Consider the following 19,064-nt stretch of genomic DNA (forward strand, 5'->3'; position numbering starts at 1 on the left):
TATGTTATAATTTTGTTTACAAATATAACCTAAAACAATCATGGTGTCTTTATTTTTAGTTTATTTCCAGCAAACATAGAAAAAACTATTTGAGAGAGAGAAACCTGTTGATTTATGTATGTCAATTATTAAACATGCTTTATCTCAAGTAATCCTCAGATCAACCCTATGAAAAACAGAACCTACCATTGATTGAGTGCTTACCGTCTCCTGCACACTTCCCAATACAGTTACACCAACATCATCGACTATAATTTATGATCCCCATTTTACGGGTGAGAGAATTGAGGCCCATGATCACACACCTACACAGCAATTCAGACCTCAATGAGTCTGTTTCCAAAACCTAGGTAAACTTGTACTCAACTGTTATATTATGCAGTCATGTGCTGCTTAACGACAGGGATACGTTCTGAGAAATGTGTTGTTAGGTGATTTCCTTATTGTGCAAACATCATAGTGTACATACACAAACCTGAATGGTGCAGCCTACTACACACCTAGGCTACATGGGATAGCCTGTTGCTCCTAGGCTACAAACTGCACAGCATGTTATTGGTACTGAATACAGTAGGCAACTGTAACATAATGGTAAGTATTTGCGTATCTAAACGTATTTAAACATAGCAAAGGTACATTAAAAATATAGTTTTATAATCTTATGGGACCACTGTCGTATACATGGTCCTATCGTTGACCAAAATGTCATTATGCAGCAGCACATGACTGTACAATATTCCTACATTCCAGGTGAGGAAACCAAGGCACACAGTATTCAGAACCTTACTACATACAAAGTGGTGAAACAGGAATTAAACTCGAGTCTGCCTGATTGCAAAATCCATGCAAAGATACAAGATAGAGTGTTTTTATGAGCTCCAGCACAAGTATCTATTTTTATTACTAAACTCTGAAAAAAGAAAGGAGCGCAGTGTGCAGCCCTGAGCCTAGGATATGATGGGTCTCTACTGTCTGCTTCATTCTCTCCTCTCTACCCTCCCACATTTTTGTGTACCTTTGATCTAATTTTTTGATGAAACAATATATTATGAAAATAAATTAAAGATAGAGGAGAGCAGAAGAAAATTGAGCCATGAATAATTTCAACAGTGGGGAAGAGAACTTTGAAAAAGTTTAAATTAGAGTAGAAATGGGTAAGAGGAGCTTAGGAAAGTATTTATTTACTTTTCTTTAATTCCCCATTGTGTTCCAGAAAGGATTTTAGATGGGACTCAAAAAGTAACTTTTTTGCTTCCAATTCCAACATAATCATTCTCATGAACTTTGTCTCAGTTCACCAAGAGGAAAAACATTCAATATTGACAAACACCCTAAAATTTTTTTAAATTGAAAGAATAGTGCAAAATAATCAAGGAAAAGACAGAATTTGTTTTTTTTTTTTTTAAAAAAAAACACGTTTTAAGTTTCTAATTTTTGCATTGTCAAATTCTCTCTCTCTCTTTTTTGCTACCTCATAGAAATTTCATCCATCAGGACACAAAATAAATCAAAACTAATCTGAAATGTTAAAATTGAAAGACACTTTAGAAGTCATCTGAGTTAACCTACTCATTTGTGGGATGAGGAAACTGGGTCTCAGAGTAACTTGCCCATATCTCTCAGACAAAACTAACATAAAATCAAAGCTTCCCTATTCATTCTTTTTATAGTACCAAGGAGTGGTATGCACTTTTTTTTTTTTTTTTTTTTTTTTGAGATGGAGTCTCGCTTTGTCACTCAGGCTGGAGTGCAGTGGCTAGATCTCAGCTTACTGCAACCTCCACTTCCCAGGTTCAAGTGATGCTCATGCCTCAGCCTCCAGAGTAGTTGGGACTACAGACAGCATCACCACACCTGGCTAATTTTTGTATTTTTAGTCAAGACATGGTTTCACTATGTTGGCCAGGCTGGTCTGAAACTCCTGACCTCAAGTGATCCAGCCACCTCAGCCTCCCAAAATGCTGGGATTACAGGCGTGAGCCACCATGTCTTGTTTTGTCCATGTGCCCTTTTATATGCACACTTGCACAACAGAGAATAAGGAGCTTGCCAGTGATGCTGCAAGTTCTAATTGTCTGTTAGAATCTTCTAAGAGTTTTAAAACAAACTTGGGCCTCAACTCTCCCCCAAAGAATTGACTCCACCTCCTCTAGGGCTGCACCGGACCACAGACTCCCACTATGGGTGCTTGTCTGTTGTGTCAGGCTGCCTGTCGGGGAAAACCACAGTAATAGGAAAAATGTGTTGTGCGTTAGAGTAGACTTCACCTTAGGGCTCACCTTCACGTTTGGACCTACAACACTAAACTGTACAATTCCTCGGTGAGGAGTATTACTTCTTGTCTTTCTTTTTCTTCTAAGATTTATTTTAAACTTTTGTTTGAATTTAAAGTGAAGCTAGAAACTTCCTCTCAATTTGTGTGATTTTTTACACAAATTTTTACAGATAGTAATTACAGTAATAACTTAGTAGAGAGATTACAGAGATAAAGGTCTATCTCTCATAGTAACACACATGCATGCACCTAGCAAGTATGTCAATAACACAACAATTTTATATATTTTTATATACATATTTATATATTATATATATATAATTTATATATATATTCAAGGATGAAATCCATGCACAGAAAATCCAGTTTTATTCAGTGGTCAGCTTGCTAAAGAGTTGGAATAACCCACACTATGAGCCACTTTTAAATAGATTTTGGTTTATTTCTTCAGTTATGCTTAAACTAATTCCTCAACCATCATTTCCAGGACTTATTCAATAATAATGGCAAAAATGAACCTTGCTTTTTAAATAATATATATAAACTTTATTAAATTATATGACTATGTCCACCATAAGACAAATAAGACTCAAAATATTTTGAATACTGTTCTCAGTTTTATCAGCTTGCTCAAAGTTGGGACATTATTAAATCTCATTAGAATTTCTTTCAGGCTGTGATAAAAGCAGAGAGTCTCTTGATTAAGTGCTTAATTGTGGTACTTTTGCATTATCCAAATCAAAATAAACAAGGAGGGTGCTGGCTATTAAGCTAGATCTTTTTAAGGAGCTTCTTTGTATATTTGCCTCTGGACTGTCTAGGCCAGAACCAAAGGGATATGGAGGCACTAGAAAGTTCTTAATCTGATATTTTTTTCTTGCTTAGTCAGCAATCACTTTTCTTTCATCAATGGGCATAAGATTTTTAAGTGAAAAGAAAATTCTACTTAACCAAGGTGGTAAAATAGTCACCTTGTAATTCTCCATGGGATTTGAAAAACTGACTCCTACCTTTTATTCATAAATCAAGCAATGTCTGCAGCTATGCATGAGGAGAGGACTGAGCCTGAAACACAAGACGGTTCTCATCTTCGTTCCAGAGCTGTGGACTACCTTCCAGAAAGCCAGAGATGTTTGTTGATACATTTTCATAATAAACCCAAATGAAGATGGAAGTCTTGATTTTGCATATGTCAGCTTCACTAGAAGTTTTCTGTTTGCTTTCAGATTTTTATTGCAAAAAGAAAAAAATTATATCAGGGAAAGATAAATTTTATTGGTGGTCTAATAGTTGCAAGACATGTAGAGCTTTTATTATTTCGGATTTCTTACTTTTATAGTCTTTATATCAGTATAAATAATGCATCCATAACACTTTTTATTTAGTTTTTTGCTGTGTTTCATTGGACATTTGCTAGTTATCCATCAAGCACAGTAAAAGCAGATTTTAGGTGTTAAAGACATTGGAATTATGTTTATTCCATATGACAATGTTATTTAAAAACAAACATCTTTTTCAAGAAAAATACTCTTTGGAGCTTTTTCAGGCTGAATTGTATCTACAGATAAAAGCTTTCCTTGGTTAAAGTCTGATTACACATGGATGCCGCCCGAACACCTTGGAGACCAGGAAGAAATACACATTAGGTATCAAAATCGGCACTTGTGTTTGTAAGTGATGTTGCCCCTGCCGCAGGTAGGGGAAGGCCAGTCTGTCTTTGTAGCCACTGAAGAGCTCAAGCGTTGCTAATGCAAAATTTCTAACTTTGCTGTCCTAATTGGCTTCCTTTTCTTTCAGGCATGCTTGCCAGGATTTTATCGACTGCGTTCTCAACCAGGTGGCCGCACCCCTGGACCAACCCTGGGCACCTGTGTTCCATGTCAATGTAATGGACACAGCAGCCTGTGTGACCCTGAAACATCGATATGCCAGGTAGTCCTCTGAGCCTTCCTTGAACAAGGTCCATGTGCTCATTTCTCTTTACACATGCTCAGCATGTGCACGCAGAGGCCAGCTAAACTGCAAGGGAATGCAACTGTGTGTGTGAAATAAAATATGTAAGGGAAAAAGATACTCACAGATTCTACATTTTAAAAAGTGAGGAAAAAATAACTGGGGGAATCACTGAGCATGTCAAGATATAGAATTTTAGCAGCATCTTAGAAGAGCACCAGAAGACATACCTATTTAAAAATTACGTGTGCCTTTTTTTCTGATTATTTTCTTATAAATAAACTTTCTATAAAATTTGGAAATTACAGAAAAGAATTAAGAAGAAAAAATTCACCCAAAATGCAACATAAGATAAAATTTTAATATTTTAAGTATTTCCCACCAATTTTTACATGTGTTTATGAATAAGATTTATATAACACCATTGATGCAGTTTTATGTCTTGTCCTTTACATTTTTACCTATCATGAGGTTGTATTATGTTGTTAGATATTATTTAAAATCTTTATGATCTTTGTTTGGATGTCCCATAATTTACCCATTTCCCTTAGAATTGAGGTACCTCTTATTTTTTTATGTTTCTGCTAGCACCCTGCACTCTCTACCACCACTATCTGCATTAGAACAATCAGAACAATCATGTGTTCCACCCTTTTTATTGTAGTCACTGTAAGAAATTCAGGTTGCCCCTGTCACCACTTGTCCCTCAAGCTGTAATCTGCCCACAGCTCATCTTTGTTAAGCCCATCTCCCACCTCTGCTCATCTTCTGAAACCATTCTACTGAGCTTTGTGGAACTCATGGTCAAAACAGGCAAAATCCCCCGCAGAATCCTCCTCTTCCCTCAATGTTCTCTTCATCGTGCTCTGACTGAAACCCAACTCTCACTTTGCATGCTACTGTCCGGGCAGCCCTCTTAAGGAGTAGCCATCACTTTTTTTTTTTTTTTTTTCCTGAGACGCTGACGCACTCTGTCATGCAGGCTGGAGGGCAGTGGCGATCTTGGCTCACTGCAACCTCCGCCTCCCGGGTTCAAGTGATTCTCATGCCTCAGCCTCCTGAGTAGCTGGGACTACAGGCTCACGCCACCACACCTGGATAATTTTTTTTATTTTTAGTAGAGACGGGGTTTTACCATGTTGTCTAGGCTGGCCTCGAACTCCTAACCTCAGGTAATCCACCCGCCTTGGCCTCCCAAAGTGCTGGGATTACAGGCATGAGCCACCACGCCCAGCTGCAGTCGCCATCACTTTCTTTCACTCTCTTCATTCCACTCAGTCTGAAGATGGGGCAGGTTTTCCTGCTCCTCGCTGCCAGTTTCATATTATCCATCCTCCTCTACATCAGGGCCCACAACCCCTGGGCCACAGGAGGATATTGATCCATGGCCTTTTAGAAACCAGACCACACAGCAGGGGCAAGCGGCAGGCAAAGGAGCAAGCGCAGCTTCATTAGCATTTACAGCTGCTCCTCATTCCTGGCATTACTGTACTGCCTGAGCTCCACCTCCTGTCAGATCAGAGACAGCATTAGACTCTCATAGGAGCACAAACCCTATTGTGAACTGCGCACGCGAGGGATCTAGGTTGTGCGCTCCTGAGAATCTAATGCCTGATGATCGATGATCTGTCACTGTCTCCCATCACCCCAAGATGGGACTATCTAGTTGCAGGAAAACAAGCTTAGGGCTTCCACTGATTCTACGTTATGCTGAGTTGTATAATTACTTCATTACATATTACAATGTAATAATAATAGATAGTAATAATAATAGATAATAAAGTGCACAGTAAATATAACATACTTGCACATCACAAAACCATTCCCCAATCCTAGTCCTGGAAAAATTGCCTTCCACGAAACCAGTCCCTGGTGCCAAAAACATTGGAGATGCTGCTCTACAGCACCCAGCTTTGACTCTCATGCTTCCCTCTATGTGCCTGCTCTCCATCTGCTTGTCGAAGTCACCTACTAACCTTTAAATACCCCACATCATTCCTTGCTGATTTTCCCTGTCTCATTGTCATTTTCCCTAGCACTACTCCTGTCATCATTCTTAGTGATTTTAATGACCATGAACTTAACTCTTCCATACTCTTCACTTTCAGTTTCTTGTGCCTCTCTGGTCTCCATTTGAAGCGTTTTTTTGTCGTTGTTGTTTGTTTTTGTTTTGTTTTGTTTTTTACCACTGTGTCGTTTCTCTCTAGTTTGCTTCTTCTAAATACTTCCACTTCAGCGTGTGTATGTCACAATTGATGCACACACTTTTTTCTTGTTCCTTATCTCATGCTTTCACTGTAGTAACCAGCTTAATAGTCATGATCTTTCATTGGTATTACTGCTTTGCAACGCTCATTTCCCTGGCTACTCCTTTACTTATTTTTTACTCAGTTGAACTCCAACACTGTGAGAATCCTACCATCTCCTCCATACCTGCACCTTCTTTTTTTTTTTTTTTTTTTTTTTTTTTTTTGAGACAGAGTCTTGCTCTGTCTCTCCCAGGCTGGAGTGCAGTGGCACGATCTCAGCTCACTGCAAGCTCCGCCTCCCGAGTTCAAGCCATTCTCCTGCCTCAGCCTCCTGAGTAGCTGGGACTACAGGCGCCCACCACCATGCCCGGCTACTTTTTTTGTATTTTTAATAGAGTCGGGGTTTCACTGTGTTAGCCAGGATGGACTCAATCTCCTGACCTCGTGATCCATGATCCACCTCCTTCGGCCTCCCAAAGTGCTGGGACTACAGGCGTAAGCCACTGCGCCCGGCCACCTGCACCTTCTAAGCTGAACGTGGCTGTAGAAAAAGACAATTGTGCCATCTAATCTCACCTTAAATTCATGATCACTCTCTTCAAATGGACCCTTTGTGCTGCTCTGCAATCATGCCACTTTTCTCTCATCCTTTTTCTTTTCCACATTCCTAGGTGATTATTTCATACCTTCCCCTCCATCCTCAAGCCTAAACCTCTCCTCTCACCCCCTCCCGTCCTTACCCTCAGTTGATGGTGTTGCCTCTTATTTCATTGAGAATTTAGAAGCTGTCAGAAGAGAGGTAACAAGCTCCCACTACTGCATGCACCCACTTTTCTGCATATGTGCCCAATTATTATGACTCTTTTCTATTACTTTGGATGAATTATTCTTGTTTCCAGAAAAGATCACGTCTTCCCCATATGTTCTCAGTTCTACCCTCCTCCCGCTTGATGACATCACTCTGGCTAATCTCTCCTCCTTCTTATATTGTCCCTTTTTTTTCCACCTTAAAAGCAAAAACAAACTCTCCTGACCCATTTCCCTTCTAAGTAACCACTTCATTCTTCTCCTTCCATACAATGAAGAGCTGTCTATCCCCTGTCTATAATTTCTCTTCATCCATTCTCCTTTGAATTACTAAAAACAGGCTATCACTTCCTCTTCTATACTGGATTCAATGGCTAATATACAGCCACCAGTGTTCACCTTACTATATCTAACAGCCAAGTTTGCCACTGTGAATCACCCCACTCTTCTTGAAACCGTTTGCTCAATTTGCTTTCCAGTCCATGGCATTCTGGAGATGTTCAAATTCAATGGCTGCTCTCTCTCAGCTTTCTTCATTACTCTGAAATCTACATAATGGTATTCCTGGGACTCAATCCTCGGAGCCATTTGTTTCTCTAACTACATTCATTCAGATGGTGATCTTACCCAGGCACGTGGCTTTCTGCACTGAAATATTTTGATATTGACATCCCACAGTATTTACTATTAAGTTTATGATTTAATTTAACATCCACTCATTACTATGGTGTGGGGAGGGAATTTTTCTGCAGATATATATTACCACTGTAAAGAAACATTTACTGATTAATATTTCCTTTTCCCCTTGATACATTATTGTATCTGAACATACACAAATTTATTTCGTCCATATTAAGATACGTTTCAGTATAATCCATTTTGTTTTACTTACCTTTTAGCTCTTATTGCAATGTTCTGCTTACCTTCATTTTATGTTAACATATCTGTAAAGCAAGGTCCTTTATTTCTCTTCTCTTCTAATTAACTAGATGCTCTTACATATTCTTCCAGCTGACATTTTTGTGCACTATTTCAATCTCTTCCCCAAACATGTTACTGGAATTTTGATTGTAATTAAATTAACCTATTTGTAAAGAATTGCTATATTTACACTAGTCACTCTTCTCTATTCAGATATTTTATGTCTTACAGTAAACTGTTTTAAAGTTGTCTATATCGAGCACACATTTCTCATATAAAAATTCTTTCTATGTATCTTACATTTTCATTTTAATGGTAGTAAACATTACCTGTTTTGTTTCAACATAGTAAATGTCCTAACTGATCATTATTGGTAAACCTTAACTATTAGGATAGGTGTTTTTACGTGTATTTGATATCCAATAACTTTTATTTTAGTTCTAGAAGTTTATCAGTTGATTCAGTTATTGTTATGTTTACAATTTTTTTTTTTTTTTTTTTTTGAGAGGGAGTCTTGCTCTGTCACCCAGGCCAGAGTGCAGTGGTGCTATCATGGCTCACTGCAACCTCCACCTCCCAGGTTCAAGCGATTTTCCTGCCTCAGCCTCCTGAGTAGCTGGGATTACAGGCACCTGCCACCATAACTGGCTAATTTTTGCATTTTAGTAGAGATGGGGTTTCACCATTTTAGCCAGGCTGATTTCAAACTCCTGACCTCAAGTGATCTGCCTGCCTCGGCCTCCCAAAGTTCTGGGACTACAGGCGTGAGCCACCACGCCTGGCCTATAATACTATTATTTGTAAATATTATAATTGTGCTTTTACTTGTCAAAATCTGTATCTGTTATAATAATAATTTCGTGTTTTTAAATTGTCTCCCAAAATAATAAGCTTTCTATTTTATTATTGATTTTAATATGATTGCCTTAAGTCTTTCACCATTAAGTATGATGCTGATGGTTAGTGTAAGAAAAACATTTCTTGTCATGTTAAGAAAACTGCTTTCTATTCCTAGCTTCTTAAAGATATCCTCTTTCAATCAGGATAAGATATTTAAATTACTCATATGCCTAATTGTGGAGAGTGGAGTGGGAATGTAGATGCATTTAAGAGGTGATCATATATAGGTTTTTCACCTTAAACAGAACTATAAATGATATTATTGACTAAATAAATAACTAATATTAGCCATCCATGAATTCCAGAAATAATTACTATCTTGCTTTAGTATGCTATTTTTTCATCAGCTGCTTGACTGAAAAATTCAATAGGCAATTTGGGGGGAAGGGGTTAATCTATACACATTCTTAAGCAAGAATTAAATGTATTTTTCTTATGCAATCTTCACTGGCATTTTTAGCACAGTTATATTTGCTTTTTATGATTAATTTAGAAGCATTTATAAAGAATGCAGTTTAATTTCATTTTTGTTAGGATTAAAATTACCATCTTTATACTGTCCTCTTTTGACCAATTGACTATTATGACTATTTTTGTTCCCAAGAATTCTAAAAGCATGTCTATTTTCTGAGAAATCCCTAGATGAAGTATAAAATAAATACTTCCATTAAACAAACACAGCTGGTATAAACCGTTATGCTCCAAATTTTTATATTTTCTTTCATGGAACTCACAACTTTTGAATTTAGGCAACTCTGTTCATCTTTGAAATGGCCTCATGAGGCAAATAAGAACTAGCTGTTATTACTCCCACATTGTAACTGAGGAAACTGAAGCATACTGATTTCTCTTTTATGTGTAATATGGATCTCAGTTTCATATCATATCCATTATACAGTGCAATGCCCTCTACCTTGGTATGGTGGCAAGCGTGAACTCTGCAGTCAGAGTGCCTTGATTCAAATCCTAGCTTCACCCCTTACTGGTAGTGTGAGTCTACTCAATTTATTTAACCTTAATGAGGTCTTAATTTCTTCATTTATATAATGAAAATAATAATAGTGCCTACTCACAGAGTTTTTGTAAGGATTTGATGAAATACTCAATAAAAGGCTTAGAACATTACTTAGTGCATGGTATGCTTCATAAAAGCAATTATGATAATGATGATCATAAAGATGATAGTTACCATACACATTATGTATCATTTATAGTCAAAGAACCAATCAGTTGATAATTAATCAAAAAATAAGTAAAAAAAAAATGATGTCTACCGCTATGCTAGATTTTCTTGCTGTCTTAGTCCATTTTGGATGTTGCAACAAAATATCATAAACTGGGTAGCTTATAAATAACAGAAACTTATTTCCCACAGTTCTGAAGGCTGGGAAGTCCAAGATCAAGTCTCCAGCAAAGTCAGTGTCTGGGGAAGGCTTCTTTCCTGGTCATGGATGACCCCTTCTTTCTTTGTCTTCACGTGTTGGAAGGCACTAGATAGCTCTCTGGGGTCTCTTTTGTAAAGGGCCTAATCCCACTCATGAGGCTCCAGCCTCATGATGTAATCACCTCCCAAAGGCCCCATCTCCTGTTACTATCACATTGGGAGACAGGATGTCAACATACAAATTTTTGGAGAACACAATTGTTCAGGCCATAGCAAGCCTTAACCCCCAACATGATGATATTTGGAGATGGGCACTCACTTATCTTGTTTTTCTTTTTCTTCACACATTTCCCTGAAAATATAAAGTGCATAGGAAAGAAAACTGTAGAAAGCTTTATAGACTAGATATTTTAAAGAAACCCAGATCACCTTGTAACTATGCTGCTCATCATACCTAATGATACTTGCCAGATAATTGTTGCTTCATCCTAGGCATTAATAAATCCTATACATAGGCATGTTATTATGAATAGCTCAGTGACTATTGCTCCTTAAGAAAAAAAAATTTTTTGAAGACTAAAACCTATGTGATACTGAATCCAAGGGGAGAGGGGGAGGTAAGTGAACTAACAGTAACTAGTACACACACATAGGTAGTAAGTAGGTAGATCGATAGATAGATAGATAGATAGACAGATAGATAGATAGATACAGAAGGAAGATATTTTCATTTAATCATTGCTACACCCTGTAGTCAGATTATTTCTCCTATTTTTTTTCACATGGGAATATTGAAGACAGCTAGCTCAAACAACTTTTTAAAGATAAAATAATTTGTGGAAATATTATTTTCACTCTATCATAATTCTTATTTTACAAAGAAAATAATAAAATAAATCTCTATAACTGATCGTTGCTGTTGCCTGAAACATTTAACCAATTAACCCTATCTTCAGTAAATAGACAGATTTGTAACTAGAATTCACAATTTTTTTGTTTTGTAAACCTTATTTAATCTACCTAACAACCTTGCCAAAATAGAGATTGTCAGCATTATACTAAGTTCTGAAAATTAATGCTAAGAAAATGTAAGCAACCTATAAAGCCTTAACCAAAAAGTATTAGAAGCAGGTTTCAAATCCACCACAAACTGCGTTCTCCAGACGGCGAGAGAGTGTAAACACGCTCTACTGATTAAATGAGTTTGATTTTGCAAGCTCAAGTGAATTATATCTTAGAGTTGGGACAGAATCTGCAAAAGTGACTAGTGGTCATGTATGGAAAACACTTGAGAAATTGTGAGAACATAAAATTTGTCACAGGATAGTAAGCAATAAAACATCTTTCCAGGTTTTATAAAGGAAAATAAAATGTAGGAAACTGATTGTGATCTCCAATGAAACTTAAGTATTGCTTACTTAACAAATATCTGTCAACTGTGGAAAAAATAAACAGTGCTCATTAGAAATCAGAATAGGTTCACTTTGTCAGAGGCAATGGCTCATGCCTGTAATCCCAGCACTTTTGGAGGCCGAGAGAAGAGGATCCAGGAGTTCGAGACCAGCATGGTCAACAAAGGCCCCGTGTCTACAAAAAATTAAAAATTAAAAAAAAGAATAGATTCACTCAAAATAACATATATCAGACTAAGTGCCAGGTTTACTGTATATATAATATCTGAAAACCTGGTTTTCTAAATCCCAGTAAAATGTCAAGTTTATCAGACAATGTGATACATCATATCTCAAATCCAGCAAAAATAATAACCGCTATTATGTGTCCAAAACTGTGTATGTACCAGGACCAAAACAGGTCACTGTACAGAGATTATCTCATTTATTTTTACAATAAACTTATGAGATAGACAAGATTATTTCTTCTTTTATAGTTGATGAACTGATGCTAGAGAAATTAAATAACTTGCTTAAGCCATAAAACAGCAGAGGCCACATCCATGTTTCAAATGCTGGTTTGTTTAAATAGATGTTTGATGAGCTATTTCATAGTATCCTTGCACACAAGATTGAAAATATGAGCCAGATGTTAGCCAGCTGATAGGTTGATGGGCATATATGTTGCTAAAAAAATGTGACCCAGAGTACACTCTAGTGATATCTCCAATGATGAGGCATAAGCTTTGTATTTGACCTTGTTGTGTTCAAAATATCTGTAAATGCTTTGGATGATATCTATCAAATGTTCAGATAACATAAAGCTGAAAGTATTATCTAATGTGTTGGATGGTGGGAAAATATCCTGACAGATGAAACTATTAATTACAATTAACAAGATGAGATTAATAGAAAAGATTTGAACTCAGGTAAGCTCACTTGTTTGTTCATTCCTGTGGCATCTGTTAATTATGTTTCCAACATGCAGGTCTATGGCCAATGGTAGATAGTAAGAATATGAAGACTGCATGGGTCTTGCCCTCTTAGGAGCTTATTTTCTAGTTTAGGGGAAAGAATAGAGGAAATGACACATATTAGCAATTCATGTGAAGTAAGAGTCCTTACTTGATTGCAGATTCACTAGGTGCCAACACAGGGCATTGCTACTTGTATAAGATCCAAATCAAGGGAGGAAGTACATTTAATATATTTGCAAGTCACAGCTAGAGACTTATAACCTACTATATTTTGAAAGAAACCCTGAGTAAGATTGCTAAATGTTTAGCTTGAAACAAAGATTTAGGAAGTAATAGTATTCTTAGATATTTGAGGACCTTCCCTAGGAAAAGGGAATTAGACTTAATTTTCATAGCTTCAGAAGGCAGAACTTGGATCACTGACTGAAAATTAGAATGCAAGAAATTTTTATTCACCGTAAGGAAAAACTTCACAGCTTATGCAAGACGAAAAAAACTGTCTTATAAGAATTCATGCATTTAATGATATCTCAAGGAAAGTATAGAAGGCATTCCTGTATGGCAAGAAGGTGAGATTAAGTAATTTCTCACCTTAGGCCTGTGATACTATAATATTAATGTTATACTCATTTGATTTTGTAGAAGGAATGTATACCAACAGTTTTCCAGTGTGCAAAAAAAACTTAACAAATCTAATATATTCTGATGTATTATTTAAGAGATACTAGCACATACCACTCTTGAGAATATAATTAAACTTCTCATTAGGCATGCAAAATATAGAAATTTCCCTTAATGGCTAATTTTTGTATAAGAAAAAATATTATTATGTACACTATTTCAAAGCAGACAGGAAAGTCATATGAAAAGGGTATGTCAAAAAAGTTTCAAAAAGAGGCTCCTGATTTATGTGTTGTGTGTTTGTGGACCTAACCAGGACATTTGATTCAATTAACCAAGTTTAGTATGTCAGCAACCCTCTGAAAGATTGACAAGATTGACTGTCCAGAGAAGATTACAATATTTGCTTTCTCTGTTGAAGAAATTATGTAGACTTACAGGTATAAGAGAAACAAAATCATATTTTTGAATCTCTGTCTTTTTAGTAATAATTATTGGCTTTAAGGATTTTAATTCAGTTACTAATGTTATATTTAGGTTACATAGAATAATTCATTATGCGATTATTTTACTGCAAAAGCAAAATGCTGAAAATTATTGTTGACGATCCCATGTATTTTTGGCACATTCATCTCTATAACTATAAAATATGTTCTTAAAACACTCCCCAGTTAACACTTATTCATCAGCATGACACCTTGCTGAATGACTTGAAATTAGAATTCATAGATAATTATTTTATCTTGGAGCCATTATGTCTCATAATGCTACTGTTTAATATGGAATGGCTCTTTTATTGCTAAAAAATGGCGGTTCCTTTGGATGGTTGAATAAAAGAGGATTATGGCACTTAAATCAATGGCAAAATATGACAAATCATTTTGCCCTGCTAACCACTTTTCTGCAATGACACTTGAAATTTGGGCTTTTTCATCTGAAAAAGCCTGACCAGTTTCATCTATACTTCCTGGAACATGCATTCATTCATTCAGTCACTCAAAATAGTCATCGAATGCCTCCCATGTTTGATGCACTAAAAGGAGCATTTAAGCCAGTTTTAGGTCATCAGGGAATGTTTCTCAAAGAAAGTGACATTTAAAATGAAAGCTGAAATGAATAAGTGCTAGCCCGATATACACTGGAGAGCTAAGGATTTGCAAATGAAAAGTCCCAGCAGTGATAAAGAGTATCCGCATAATTTGAGAATTTCAGATGGCCCCATGTGGCTACGGCATTATATGCAAAGAAAGCAGTGGCTACAGCTACATATGGAGGGGTAAGCACAGTGGTGGTGAAGGTGGGGATGGGGGGGATGGCAGGTAATGAAGTTCTTCCTTGCCATGCTAATGATTTGTTATTCATCCTGACTGCATTTGGTAACTAGTGTAGGCTTTCAAGCAAGAGAAGGGCGTGGTTTGATATGTTCATAGGATGATCACTCTGATTGCAGTGTGGAGAAATCACCAGATAAGAAAATATGGAGACAGGATCTTTAGCTAAGAGGCTATTCTAATAATCCAAATAAAATATGACAGTGGCCAGATGAAAATAGTAGCAACAAGAAAGTCAAGAAACAGACAGTAATAGACTCATGGAACTGATGATCTAATGGATTCCTTGGATAAGAGAGGCCTCTAGGTTGCTGACCTTGGCAATTGAGTGAATGACAGTGACCTCAGATGAAATGAGAAATACAGGAGTATTAGAAGGTTTAGCAAGAGATGAATTTCATTGTTGTCATTTCAAATTTAAGGCGCTTCTGTGTTATACAATATTTATTCAAGAAGCAATTAGAAGCGGAAGTCTGGAACCCATTAGAGATATCCAGGCTGAATACAGGAAATACAGAGTTTTGGGCATACCGTTAACTGAAGTCATAGTAATGGATGAAATTACCAAGGTAAATGTGGAGGAGAAAAAAGAGATGAGGACCAAAGTTAGAATTAAGGGCATCAATTATATTAAACAGAAAGGGAAGGAAGAGTCGATAAAGGAGAATTAGAGTAGCCACAGAAGTAGGAGAAACATCAACTGGCTTACTCTTAAAGAAACCATGGGGGCCGGGCATGGCAGCTCCCGCCTGTAATCCCAACACTTTGGGAGGCCAAGGCAGGCAGATCACGGGGTCAAGAGATGGAGACGATCCTGGCCAGCGTGGTGAAACCCCGTCTTTACTGAAAATGGAAAAATTAACTGGGCATGGTGACGCATGCCTGTAATCCCAGCTACTCAGGAGGCTGAGGCAGGAGAATCGCTTGAACCCGGGAGGCAGAGGTTGCAGTGAGCTGAGATCGTGCCACTGCACTCCAGCCTGACTACAGAGCGAGACTGTCTCAAAAAAAGAAAGAAAGAAAGAAAGAAACCATGGGAAGAGAGTATCCAGAAATATCAATGGCTACAGAAAACCTACATATCATGAGGCCTGATGATTGTAAGTTTTGCTTTAGCAACAAAGATCTTATGGGTCATCCTGGTATTATGTTTAATGGTGAAACCAGAAGCCTGTTTAAAGGGAGAATGGGAGACGAAAAAGTAGAGACCAGGAATGTAAACAATGTCTTTTTAAAAGCGTATCAAAAATAGGATAGAAATTGTCAAGCAATTTGAGACTTCACAGATTTTTTTAAGACAGGAAAGGCTTGACCAATTTCAAATATTAATGAGAATGAGCCCGCAAAGGAGGGAATAAAGATGCTGGAGAAAATGGGGAGCAGGAGGAAAGGAAACCAACTTAGGAGTGGAGTAGCTTCAGACAAAGGACGGAAACAAATGTCAAAGGGATGGAAAATAATGTGGTGAGATACTGAATTGTTTGCCAGGAAACCAAAGGAGCATCCAAATTAGAGCTTTCTTATCTCTTAAAATAGGGGGCCATCACTGACAGAGGCTGAGGTGTAGAAGTAGAAGATTTGAGATTGACTGGGCACGTTGGGAGGCTGAGGTGGGCGGATCACCTGAGGTCAGGAGTTCAAGACCAGCCTGGCCAACATGATGAAAACCCATCTGTACTAAAAATACAAAAAATTAGCCGGGCATGGTGGCATGTGCCTGTAGTACCAGCTACTTGGGAGGGTGAGGCAGGAGAATCCCTTTACTCAGGAGGCGGAGGTTGCAGTGAGCCAAGATGGTGCCACTGCACTCCAGCCTGGGTGACAGAGCTCTGTCTCAAAAAAAAAAAAAAAGAAAAAGAAAGAAAAAGAAAAAGAAAAAAGAAAAGACTTGTACCTTGTCATATTGGAAAACCGGATTCATTTCACATTGTTATAAAATCTGTAAATGTCACAATATACTTTCAAATATAACACCAAAAATGTAAAAAATAAATGATCTAAAATTCACTATGGCAATGTCATAATTTCACTGCAAGAAATAGTATAAAGTCTCAAAAAGGGTTAATAGAAGTTTTAAACAAACATTAATTCCGTGGCAATATCTGTGGTGGAAATGACGTCAGCTATTGTTTGTTGTGAATTACCACACATTCCCTACCAACAATTGTCTGGCCATTAGAAGACACATGAAACATAAATACATTCTTCTTGATTGATTAAATGAAGCAGAGCGCAGTCTATGGGATATCATCCAAGTTCAAGCTGGCGGCTTTGTGGCTCCAGCTGAGATTATCAGGAAGTCAATTCCCTAACATGTCCATCTAGTTTGTTACTGACTTTTTTGTTTCTCAACTTTTCTTTCGGTATTGTTTATAAGATGTAAGTCACTATTTTGACCACTCCAAATCCTGTCTTACAAAATCCAGCTAAAATCCAATTCCAAATTCCCTTCTTCCTTTTTCTCAACTCTCAAATGCAAGGATCGCATTCCCACGAAATAACATTCAATGTTGCATTCTTGCTGCCACGTTTATTTTTTGTCAGGTGGTTTTTTAAAATTATTATTTTCCCAAAGTCTAAGTAAATTTCCAGAAGATAGGATGTTCTTTCATTGCCTGTTTCAGTGCATTCCATGTAGCTCTTCCTAACTCCTTATTGCATAACTGATTATTGTGTTAAATATAATTCTGCTTCATGAAAATTTTAATTTGAAGCTATTTGCACACTATTCTGAAGCTATTCTCATTTCTTTGTGGAAAGGTGTTAAAGGATATCACCCCAATGTCTCTTATTATGCAAGCATAAGAAAGAAGATGTTGATCTGAGATTGCTAGTTTTAGATTGACTCCTCTGTATTTATGAAGAACCACCTACATCTATGCTTTCCACCTTGAGGTGGTTTCGGAAAGCCCACTAGTGGGCATGTGCCAAGGTCACAGTATTTATAGCACCTTTTTCTAACATCTCATAGAGCTAAAACCTGGGATATGAAGAAACATAAATGCCTAGAAGAAATAATAAATTTTAGAGACTCTTGAAGTCTATTCCCCAATTTAGAGTAGGAGAAAAATTTACATAGAGATTGATTCAGGGAAGAGAGAATAGCAACTCTTATTGTCAGGTCAGTGTAGCTACAATAGCACAGTATTAGTTTCTCAAATCAAAGAACTTCTTTAAAAATATTTATATCAAAGACTGAGTTCTCTGTCAGTGATAAAGTGTGTGTGTGAGTGTGTGTGTGTAAGAAAGTATATGTGTTCATAGACACACATTCATAGCTAGGGACTGTATGATAAATTACATTCTAACTCTCACTAAATTAAAAACAAACTTCTTCTCCCTTTTCCTTTACAGAATTGTCAACATCACACTGCTGGTGACTTCTGTGAACGATGTGCTCTTGGATACTATGGAATTGTCAAGGGATTGCCAAATGACTGTCAGCAATGTGCCTGCCCTCTGATTTCTTCCAGTAACAAGTAAGATTGAGAAATATAACCATATTTCCCAATCAGAAACGCCATCTGTCTAGCACATGGGCTGTCTATGATTTGGCTATTTTTTCCATGTAGACAAAAATCTCAATTTAAGATAGAGATATTTTTAATAATATAAAAACATGACAAAAGTGAGTATATAATGCTCTATGTTTCATTTTTCCTTTGAAACTCTGTCCCAAGTAAATAATACTTATTAATTAAAATTTAAGTACCAATATTAATGTAAGACATATTTATAAAACAAATGATATATATATATACAAATATGCATGGTTTCATGAATATACCGGTCTAATGTTTGCATATAGCTCTGCCCATAATATCAGCTATGAAGGATTGTTCGGGTGCATATTATATAATTTTTGTGGCTGTTTCCATTTATTTTATGTGTTTAATTCAAGATTGGGAAATAATTATCAAGAAAACATTGAAAAATTGTACAATTAAAGCAGGTGACTTATTGTTATGCTCCAAAAAAAGTCATCTCCCGGAATCACAGCCTCCTTTTTCTTAAGATGGTCTGAGCTTGGTACCATGGAAACACAGCCCTAAGAAGAAACAAAAGCTGGAATATCTTATTTCAGTGCTGTCTGAACATTCTGCTCTGGTTTATATATTGATGAAAACCCCTAGGTGTTTTCATTTACCTTTTTGCCCAGACTACCTGCACTTTCTGTTAAGTGATTTATAGACTTCAGTAAGGCAGAGTAGTTTTACTCTAAGAATTTGCTTTTGAAAATAATGTATGGCAGTTT

General features: G+C 36.9%; 1 protein-coding gene across 2 annotated transcripts in view; it reads left to right on the forward strand.

Annotated features, from left to right (window-relative positions):
* The window catches only part of LAMA2 (laminin subunit alpha 2), a 648,749-nt gene that overhangs the window by 446,453 nt on the left and 183,232 nt on the right, over nt 1-19,064 (forward strand). For both annotated transcript variants that reach the window (XM_054490395.2, XM_054490396.2), the window contains exons 29-30: nt 4,073-4,207; nt 18,164-18,288. In XM_054490395.2, the coding sequence (XP_054346370.2) occupies nt 4,073-4,207; nt 18,164-18,288 (260 nt within the window). The remainder of the gene's footprint in view (nt 1-4,072; nt 4,208-18,163; nt 18,289-19,064) is intronic.

Source organism: Pongo pygmaeus, chromosome 5 (genome assembly GCF_028885625.2).
Source record: "Pongo pygmaeus isolate AG05252 chromosome 5, NHGRI_mPonPyg2-v2.0_pri, whole genome shotgun sequence".
NCBI lineage: Eukaryota > Metazoa > Chordata > Mammalia > Primates > Hominidae > Pongo > Pongo pygmaeus.